At 28.6% G+C, this 11,704-nt stretch overlaps 1 protein-coding gene across 1 annotated transcript; it reads right to left on the minus strand.

Moving 5' to 3' along the window:
• Nucleotides 1–8,860: 8,860 nt before the first annotated feature.
• Nucleotides 8,861–9,985, minus strand: LOC135958586 (uncharacterized). Its single transcript, XM_065509482.1, has one exon. It carries the CDS (start codon nucleotides 9,983–9,985, stop codon nucleotides 8,861–8,863), a length of 1,125 nt encoding a protein of 374 aa, XP_065365554.1.
• Nucleotides 9,986–11,704: the final 1,719 nt, after the last annotated feature.

The raw sequence follows: 11,704 nt of genomic DNA on the forward strand, positions 1-11,704 counted from the left end.
AGCTAAAATCTCATGCAATCCAAATTTAAAAATAATTAGCTTCCTAGCTCTTTATGGCCTTTTAAAATTGCGATTTATATGAAGTTGTTAAAAACTGGGGTAATTTTGGGACATATATATCGGCTACTATTTATGCTAGCTACTTAAGTTATACCTTGTCAGAAAGCTAAAATCTCATGCAATCCAAATTTAAAAATATTTAGCTTCCTAGCTCTTTAGGGCCTTTTAAAATTGCGATTTATATGAAGTCGATAAAAACTGGTGTAATTTTGGGACATTTTGCGAAAAATGTCCGATATACCCGCATATATATCGGGTACTATTTATGCTAGCTACTTAAGTTATACCTTGTTAGAAAGCTACAATCTCATGCAATCCAAATATAAAAAATTTTAGCTTCCTAGCTCTTTAGAGCCTTTTAAAATTGCGATTTATATGAAGTCGTTAAAAGCTGGTGTAATTTTGGGACATTTTTCGAAAAATGTCCGATATACCCGCATATATATCGGGTACTATTTATGCTAGCTACTTAAGTTATACCTTGTTAGAAAGCTACAATCTCATGCAATCCAAATTTAAAAATAATTAGCTTCCTAGCTCTTTATGGCCTTTTAAAATTGCGATTTATATGAAGTCGTTAAAAACTGGGGTACTATTTATGCTAGCTACTTAAGTTATACCTTGTTAGAAAGCTACAATCTCATGCAATCCAAATATAAAAAAAATTTAGTTTCCTAGCTCTTTAGAGCCTTTTAAAATTGCGATTTATATGAAGTCGTTAAAAACTGGTGTAATTTTGGGACATTTTGCGAAAAATGTCCGATATACCCGCATATATATCGGGTACTATTTATGCTAGCTACTTAAGTTATACCTTGTCAGAAAGCTAAAATCTCATGCAATCCAAATTTAAAAATAATTAGCTTCCTAGGTCTTTAGGGGCCTTTAGAATTGCGATTTATATGAAGTCGTTAAAAACTGGGGTAATTTTGGGACATTTTGCGAAAAATGTCCGATATACCCGCATATATATCGGGTACTATTTATGCTAGCTACTTAAGTTATACCTTGTCAGAAAGCTAAAATCTCATGCAATCCAAATTTAAAAATAATTAGCTTCCTAGCTCTTTATGGCCTTTTAAAATTGCGATTTATATGAAGTTGTTAAAAACTGGGGTAATTTTGGGACATATATATCGGCTACTATTTATGCTAGCTACTTAAGTTATACCTTGTCAGAAAGCTAAAATCTCATGCAATCCAAATTTAAAAATATTTAGCTTCCTAGCTCTTTAGGGCCTTTTAAAATTGCGATTTATATGAAGTCGATAAAAACTGGTGTAATTTTGGGACATTTTGCGAAAAATGTCCGATATACCCGCATATATATCGGGTACTATTTATGCTAGCTACTTAAGTTATACCTTGTTAGAAAGCTACAATCTCATGCAATCCAAATATAAAAAAATTTTGGGACATATATATCGGGTACTATTTATGCTAGCTACTTAAGTTATACCTTGTTAGAAAGCTACAATCTCATGCAATCCAAATATAAAAAATTTTAGCTTCCTAGCTCTTTAGAGCCTTTTAAAATTGCGATTTATATGAAGTCGTTAAAAGCTGGTGTAATTTTGGGACATTTTTCGAAAAATGTCCGATATACCCGCATATATATCGGGTACTATTTATGCTAGCTACTTAAGTTATACCTTGTTAGAAAGCTACAATCTCATGCAATCCAAATTTAAAAATAATTAGCTTCCTAGCTCTTTATGGCCTTTTAAAATTGCGATTTATATGAAGTCGTTAAAAACTGGGGTACTATTTATGCTAGCTACTTAAGTTATACCTTGTTAGAAAGCTACAATCTCATGCAATCCAAATATAAAAAAAATTTAGTTTCCTAGCTCTTTAGAGCCTTTTAAAATTGCGATTTATATGAAGTCGTTAAAAACTGGTGTAATTTTGGGACATTTTGCGAAAAATGTCCGATATACCCGCATATATATCGGGTACTATTTATGCTAGCTACTTAAGTTATACCTTGTCAGAAAGCTAAAATCTCATGCAATCCAAATTTAAAAATAATTAGCTTCCTAGGTCTTTAGGGGCCTTTAGAATTGCGATTTATATGAAGTCGTTAAAAACTGGGGTAATTTTGGGACATTTTGCGAAAAATGTCCGATATACCCGCATATATATCGGGTACTATTTATGCTAGCTACTTAAGTTATACCTTGTCAGAAAGCTAAAATCTCATGCAATCCAAATTTAAAAATAATTAGCTTCCTAGCTCTTTATGGCCTTTTAAAATTGCGATTTATATGAAGTTGTTAAAAACTGGGGTAATTTTGGGACATATATATCGGCTACTATTTATGCTAGCTACTTAAGTTATACCTTGTCAGAAAGCTAAAATATCATGCAATCCAAATTTAAAAATATTTAGCTTCCTAGCTCTTTAGGGCCTTTTAAAATTGCGATTTATATGAAGTCGATAAAAACTGGTGTAATTTTGGGACATTTTGCGAAAAATGTCCGATATACCCGCATATATATCGGGTACTATTTATGCTAGCTACTTAAGTTATACCTTGTTAGAAAGCTACAATCTCATGCAATCCAAATATAAAAAAATTTTGGGACATATATATCGGGTACTATTTATGCTAGCTACTTAAGTTATACCTTGTTAGAAAGCTACAATCTCATGCAATCCAAATATAAAAAATTTTAGCTTCCTAGCTCTTTAGAGCCTTTTAAAATTGCGATTTATATGAAGTCGTTAAAAGCTGGTGTAATTTTGGGACATTTTTCGAAAAATGTCCGATATACCCGCATATATATCGGGTACTATTTATGCTAGCTACTTAAGTTATACCTTGTTAGAAAGCTACAATCTCATGCAATCCAAATTTAAAAATAATTAGCTTCCTAGCTCTTTATGGCCTTTTAAAATTGCGATTTATATGAAGTCGTTAAAAACTGGGGTACTATTTATGCTAGCTACTTAAGTTATACCTTGTTAGAAAGCTACAATCTCATGCAATCCAAATATAAAAAAAATTTAGTTTCCTAGCTCTTTAGAGCCTTTTAAAATTGCGATTTATATGAAGTCGTTAAAAACTGGTGTAATTTTGGGACATTTTGCGAAAAATGTCCGATATACCCGCATATATATCGGGTACTATTTATGCTAGCTACTTAAGTTATACCTTGTCAGAAAGCTAAAATCTCATGCAATCCAAATTTAAAAATAATTAGCTTCCTAGGTCTTTAGGGGCCTTTAGAATTGCGATTTATATGAAGTCGTTAAAAACTGGGGTAATTTTGGGACATTTTGCGAAAAATGTCCGATATACCCGCATATATATCGGGTACTATTTATGCTAGCTACTTAAGTTATACCTTGTCAGAAAGCTAAAATCTCATGCAATCCAAATTTAAAAATAATTAGCTTCCTAGCTCTTTATGGCCTTTTAAAATTGCGATTTATATGAAGTTGTTAAAAACTGGGGTAATTTTGGGACATATATATCGGCTACTATTTATGCTAGCTACTTAAGTTATACCTTGTCAGAAAGCTAAAATCTCATGCAATCCAAATTTAAAAATATTTAGCTTCCTAGCTCTTTAGGGCCTTTTAAAATTGCGATTTATATGAAGTCGATAAAAACTGGTGTAATTTTGGGACATTTTGCGAAAAATGTCCGATATACCCGCATATATATCGGGTACTATTTATGCTAGCTACTTAAGTTATACCTTGTTAGAAAGCTACAATCTCATGCAATCCAAATATAAAAAAATTTTGGGACATATATATCGGGTACTATTTATGCTAGCTACTTAAGTTATACCTTGTTAGAAAGCTACAATCTCATGCAATCCAAATATAAAAAATTTTAGCTTCCTAGCTCTTTAGAGCCTTTTAAAATTGCGATTTATATGAAGTCGTTAAAAGCTGGTGTAATTTTGGGACATTTTTCGAAAAATGTCCGATATACCCGCATATATATCGGGTACTATTTATGCTAGCTACTTAAGTTATACCTTGTTAGAAAGCTACAATCTCATGCAATCCAAATTTAAAAATAATTAGCTTCCTAGCTCTTTATGGCCTTTTAAAATTGCGATTTATATGAAGTCGTTAAAAACTGGGGTACTATTTATGCTAGCTACTTAAGTTATACCTTGTTAGAAAGCTACAATCTCATGCAATCCAAATATAAAAAAAATTTAGTTTCCTAGCTCTTTAGAGCCTTTTAAAATTGCGATTTATATGAAGTCGTTAAAAACTGGTGTAATTTTGGGACATTTTGCGAAAAATGTCCGATATACCCGCATATATATCGGGTACTATTTATGCTAGCTACTTAAGTTATACCTTGTCAGAAAGCTAAAATCTCATGCAATCCAAATTTAAAAATAATTAGCTTCCTAGGTCTTTAGGGGCCTTTAGAATTGCGATTTATATGAAGTCGTTAAAAACTGGGGTAATTTTGGGACATTTTTCGAAAAATGTCTGATATACCCGCATATATATCGGGTACTATTTATGCTAGCTACTTAAATTATACCTTGTTAGAAAGCTACAATCTCATGCAATCCAAATTTAAAAATAATTAGCTTCCTAGCTCTTTATGGCCTTTTAAAATTGCAATTTATATGAAGTCGTTAAAAACTGGGGTAATTTTGGGACATATATATCGGGTACTATTTATGCTAGCTACTTAAGTTATACCTTGTTAGAAAGCTACAATCTCATGCAATCCAAATATAAAAAAAATTTAGCTTCCTAGCTCTTTAGGGCCTTTTAAAATTGCGATTTATATGAAGTCGTTAAAAACTGGTGTAATTTTGGGACATTTTGCGAAAAATGTCCGATATACCCGCATATATATCGGGTACTATTTATGCTAGCTACTTAAGTTATACCTTGTTAGAAAGCTACAATCTCATGCAATCCAAATTTAAAAATAATTAGCTTCCTAGCTCTTTATGGCCTTTTAAAATTGCGATTTATATGAAGTCGTTAAAAACTGGGGTAATTTTGGGACATATATATCGGGTACTATTTATGCTAGCTACTTAAGTTATACCTTGTTAGAAAGCTACAATCTCATGCAATCCAAATATAAAAAAAAATTAGCTTCCTAGCTCTTTAGAGCCTTTTAAAATTGCGATTTATATGAAGTCGTTAAAAACTGGTGTAATTTTGGGACATTTTGCGAAAAATGTCCGATATACCCGCATATATATCGGGTACTATTTATGCTAGCTACTTAAGTTATACCTTGTTAGAAAGCTACAATCTCATGCAATCCAAATTTAAAAATAATTAGCTTCCTAGCTCTTTATGGCCTTTTAAAATTGCGATTTATATGAAGTTGTTAAAAACTGGGGTAATTTTGGGACATATATATCGGGTACTATTTATGCTAGCTACTTAAGTTATACCTTGTCAGAAAGCTAAAATCTCATGCAATCCAAATTTAAAAATAATTAGCTTCCTAGGTCTTTAGGGGCCTTTAGAATTGCGATTTATATGCTACAATCTGATGCAATCCAAATTTAAAAATAATTAGCTTCCTAGCTCTTTATGGCCTTTTAAAATTGCGATTTATATGAAGTCGTTAAAAACTGGGGTAATTTTGGGACATATATATCAGTAGTAGTAAAATGGGGATACTAACACAGAGAATTTTTTTTTTCTCATATAAAATTGAGTTTGGGATAATAAATTTTGTGTTTAGTATCTGTATGGGAGAATAATTAGAAATATTTTCTCTCATATAAAATTGATTTTGGGATAGTAAATTTGAAATTTACAATCTCTATGGGAGTGTATTTTGTTTGATTTCTGTGCCTACTTTATGTATTTTTTCCATAAGAAAAAAAAATTTTCTCTCATATAAAATATAGTTTGGGATATAAAATTGAATTTGTGATTATAAATTTTGTGTTTAGAATCTGTATGGGAGAATAATTTTTGTTATGAATTGGGATAAATATATATTTTTCTTATAATATATTTTTTTCTGTTGAAAAGGTTATTCATTTCTCAAACCTTTTTTTTTGAGTATTTATAGGTTTTTGATTATTTTTTTCTCTATTTCTCACACCTTTTTTTGGTATTTATTCAAGTATTGAGTACTTTTTATGTTAATAACAAAATTTAAAAATGTTTATTCGTAGATTTTATAGATCTATAAATTGAGTATTTTTAAATAAAAAACTAAACTTATTGAAAATAATTGTTATAAATACTAGGTTTTAAAACAATATAATTGCATTCGTTCATAGAAGGTTCTAAAAAGAGTAAATATGAGTTCCGATACAATTACAAACGCCGAGATTGTAACCGCTTTTAATAAATTAAAAGCAAAATCATATTTATCGGTTAAGGACTTGCAACCATCAAAGTCATATAAAATTTTGAATATGTTTCGTCATAGAAACAAATATGGAAATGTGGTAATTGCAGAACTAGAGGATGGAATGCTGTATCTCCCTAAGCGTTACAATAGCTTGGAGGATAAAATAATTGTAGGAGCTGGCGATGAAAAATTTAATTTAACAAAGAAGTTGGAGAACAACTCTTATATATTAGAATTGGAAGAGGCAATCCCAGTGGATCCCAATGATAAAGATGCTGAAGAAGACTTTTTCATCCCTAATTCTCAACCTTTTTTTAGTTGGGAAGCAACAAAAATACCAAGAATATATTAACAATAATATTTAATTATCTATATATATGTTATATGTATCTAAAAAATAGTATATAGATAATGTATATACATATATTTGTATAAAAATAAAAGTTTTGAATAAAAATTCTATATAAGTATTATAAATTAAAAAAGCTATGGTCATTCAATCTTAAGGAATTATAGAAGACATACCAAATACAAATATGGAACAAAAAATCCTCAAGTTTTTAAAAGATTTTGAAAATGACATTTTTCCTGAACATAAGGATTTAATAGATGAATTTTTAAAATTGGATGGACAAGAACTAATAATGATTATAAGTTCTAAACATGGTGCTCACTATAAAAATTGTCCTTGGTCGAGGAAAAACGCTACTGAAGGTCCTGACACATGCAGTTGTATAGCATACGATAGACTTAAAAGCAAGATAAATGACATAATAAAAAAATATTATTTATTATCGAAACGTTTTTAATTTTTATATAGTATTTTTTTAAATTTATTTATGTATATACATTTATTAAGTAAATATTGTAAAAAATAATAATAAAACCTACATATATAAAAATTATAAAAAAGTTTTTGTTTTATTGTCCTTTTTAAGAATGTTTTTATTTATTTTCCAAATTTTTGTTTGCTTTTACAAATTCTTTGTTATACCACTAAATTGAACGCAACTGTACTTAAAAAAAAACACAAACGAATTCTGTGTGTTCTATATTTATATTCACAAACAATAAAAAAAATCGAAATAAAAATTATACAATGTATTGTAATAAAAAGAAACATAAAACTAGATGTAGTTGTTCACAACAGCAAACTCAAAAAAACACAATTTTAATTGACCGTATTTTAAATACTACTGAAATAAAAATTATTGTGTTTATATTAAAAACAAAAAAAACATGAATATTTTTCAAATTAATTTCAGTTTCAAATTACACAGACATTTAAAAAATCTTCAAAATCTTCTTTTTTTTTATTATACAATGTATTGATTTACTAATAACCATAAAACTAGCAATAGCCGACCACACAAAATCTGTGACAATTTTTGTCTTAAGAAATTGCTTACAATGCATTTCTAATATTTTTTGTTTATATGTAAAGTTTTTGAACTTTCTTATAAAAATTATTGTTAAGTATGGTCATGGATAACATAAAAATATTTGTTTAACAAATTCTGTAAGTATGAATTCTTAAATTTCGATAATCTAATTCATTTCAAAAATGGAAGCTCAAAGCCTAAGTTGTGAGTTTTGCCAAAACATATCATTTTCAAATATTGGCAACAAAAAACGACATTTTATGTCGTTTCACAACTTTGCTTATAAAAAAGCAAAGTCCTACAAAGAACCAAAGAAGATAACGTCTGACAGTTCCTTAATAGAAGATGTAACAGTTCTTCCCAATTTGGACATGTCGCTTTTCCTAGCTATGTTTGATGGTCAGGATCAATTACTGGTGGATGTTGCGACAAGAGCTGAGGCAGAATTATAAAAAAAACAATTTTATTTTTGATATTTATTTATACATATTTTTTTATTGAATATTACTTAAGAATATATTAATACATATGTATATATTTAATAAATTTATATAGTATATTGAAAATAAAAAAAATATAAAAAAATTATTTCATTTCTTTTTCAAGTAAAAGAGCATTTCTTAAGGCACATACTCCATAACTGTGATAATTACAATAATTGCAGAATGGATATTTTGATTCTAATTGCTTAAAATTAATATAATCTATATCCTCAACATTAAATACTCTTTGTTGTATAATTGTTTCCAACCATTTAGTTTTTTCAACACCTTTTACAAATACTTTAGAATATCTCACATTTGCTTTTAAAAAAATACATAGACTCTTAAATGATATGGATCCATCATTCCAGTTCAGGTGATGATAATTTCTCATTAACCAATTTGCTTCTCTTTGATACTTTGTTGATAAACACTTAAAATTAAATGGTGGTTTTATGAGGAAATTGATGTACTCTTTAGAATTAAAAACAACTGCAACTTCTTTAGCAATAAAAATATTTCCGTTGACTTTAAATCCTTGTAAATCGATAAAAATTGTATTTATCATGTTGTATGATTTATAAGACTTTTATAACTTGTCCTCTTAATGGATTTATTCAATTATGCGATCGTGAATAAGAATACAATAAGCTGATGTCTTTTCGGGAATATTAGTATCTGTTTCAAATTCGATTTTTATATCGATTGGTCCACTGCTAACTGATTCGTTTTGATGTTGTACATCTATTACAATTATCGGAGCTTTATTTTTAAACTCTTGAGAAGTGAGTAGTGGTTTGGCATCTCTCATATAATAATAATTTTCCTGAAATCTAGCATACATATCATATAGAATCGCAAAACGCTCATTCTTAAATTTAATATTTAGATCATCATATGGATACGATTCAGAATTTAAATGTACTTTTAAATTAGTTAAATCACAATGAATGAATTTGTCTTCATGTTGAAAAGCAATCAATACAAAACGAGGACGTTCTCTATTTGAAGCTAATTTAACATTCCATATATGATTAACACCTATATTTAGTTGTGGATTAATATGACAATCCCAGCTACGAAATGCTATTGGTATAGAAGCACCACTGTTGATTGTCTTCATCATATTTAATTTACTTAAATCAGATAACTGAACGTGTGGTATTCTCCATGAAATATTTGAAATTGTCATTTTTGGTTTTTCAGTGGAAACAGATGAGTACACAAGATCAGCATCATTTTTACTACGCAAAAGAATCAACTCATGTTTACCATTTAATATAATTTTATTATAGTCTTCTGCGAATCCCAATAACATTTTCAGTGGAGCATAGAAATTAAAATATCCATTAATAAGTTTAATATCGTCAATTTTGTTCCATCCTGAATTTTCCATAGCATTACTATCCGTTGGTGATAATGAAACTAAATTTTTAATGAGCTCAATACCATTAAGCTCATAACGAATTTCATCAAAGAGATAGGCAAGAAAATTATTCTTCACTTTAAAATTGGATGAAGTAGTTATCAATTTTGTATTGTTAGCATCAGTAACGAACCCCTCTACATATATAAAACTTTCACCAGGTAAAACATATAAATCTTGATTTTGTATTGAAATTCTAATTTCATCATTACTGTTGTAAGACTGAAGATATGGTGAATAAGTATGATAATCTTTTTTTATAATATTCTCATCAGAAATCGGTTTTTCTAAAATATCTATTACAGAATTCATGTTTTTTTTAATTTAAAATTCAATAATTTGAGAAAATTTTTGTTTGCTTGAGTTAATTTTATATGTGGTAGTGATTTGTGTAATTGAGATATATTGTTGAATAATTTATTGCGATGATAAGAAATATTATTTTTTGAAATATTCTTATTGTAAATTAGCATTATTTTGTCGGTTTTAAGTGGATTCGAATTGTGATTTCCTCTCCTCGGAAGTTCACTAAATCTCCGTGTTGATCAACTACTCGTAAAGTTAGACTACTTATCTCTCGACAGTTGACTGGTAAATAAATGAGATTTCTAGGATTCTCATCTATTTTATACCCAGGAGGTACATTAAGCGCAAATTCATGTAATGTATGTGCTCTAGAGTTATTCATATACGTGTTGACGACTATATTGCTTTCAATTCGTAAAACATTTACTTTAAAAATATTAACTGGAAGATCTGAGTAGTAGACTTCGTTTGCATAAAGAATTTTATTTTTAAATCCAAAAAGATTACCAATCGTGTTTGTTTTATTAAAATAGATTGGATCATTAGAGCTAAAAATTTTAACTTGCATTGTATTATTATTTGCTTCTATATTAATTTCATTTTTTGGACTATATCGTTTATATTGTTCTTTAATATAATCAACTATATCATTTAATTCATACGATCCAATTGGAATTTCAATTACATATTCACCAATATGAAACAAATTATTATAAACATCTACATTAGGAATACTATTGTATGAATGAAAATCAGTTAGAGCGCACTCATATTCACTATCCAAATCAATTCTAGGAAAATAATTGGCTGTTAACTCAGATGAGTTAGAGCTAAGAGTTAATGTTATTGACATTATGCCAGCTGGATTGTAAATAAAACAAATCTGGTATAATGTTGCTTTATTAAAAGGTTTTATTTATTTTATTATAAATAAGATTAAATACATTCATAATTTTTCTTATAATTATAGTATTTCATTTTTATTAATCCAAGAGTTATGTTGATTTGAAAATCCCAACCATTTTACATACGCCTTTTCTCCTTTAGTTCTTAGAATCTTTTCAACAAGGTACGTATCCGGAAATTGAGTTTTACAAAGTTCCTCACCATAGAATCCGCCTTCTATTGAATTTCCACGATAGTCTTCTAATATATATGTTGTAGGATATGTATTTTTTTTACTGTTATTATTTTGAAAATTTCTGTTGTCCAGTTTGGTGTATACCCTTTTTCAAAAATATGCTTATATTTACTAATGCGGACATAATTTCCAACAGTAAATTTAGATGTTTTATATATCTTCAAATGGTTGTATATTGTATTTAACAATTTTTTCTCGTTTATAGAATTCACTTCAATGGGGGCCATTTTGATGGTCCGATGAAATTTTTTGTTATATCTATTAATCAATTCTTTGTAAATGTCGAGCCAATAATATGAACCGTTAAAACTAAATTCTTTCCACATCATTCCTTTTAATGTTCGATTAAATCGTTCTATTATTGACGCTTTCATTACACTAAATGTTGAGTAGTGATTTATCTTATGTTTATCCATTAGTTTTTGAAAGTGTTTATTAAAGAATTCTTTACCATCGTCTGTCTGTAAATTTTTTGGAATCCGACCTAATTTAAAAATATATTCCATTGCTTGGAATACTTCAAGAGCAGTTTTTGTTTTAAGTGGTGCGGCCCATGCATATTTTGAGAATGTATCAATTACAGT

This window comes from Calliphora vicina, chromosome 4 (genome assembly GCF_958450345.1).
Source record: "Calliphora vicina chromosome 4, idCalVici1.1, whole genome shotgun sequence".
NCBI classification, from domain to species: domain Eukaryota; kingdom Metazoa; phylum Arthropoda; class Insecta; order Diptera; family Calliphoridae; genus Calliphora; species Calliphora vicina.

Bases quoted from the DNA above. Each gene is read 5' to 3' on its own strand.
- LOC135958586 (XM_065509482.1), bottom strand. From the start codon at position 9,985: ATGAATTCTGTAATAGATATTTTAGAAAAACCGATTTCTGATGAGAAT.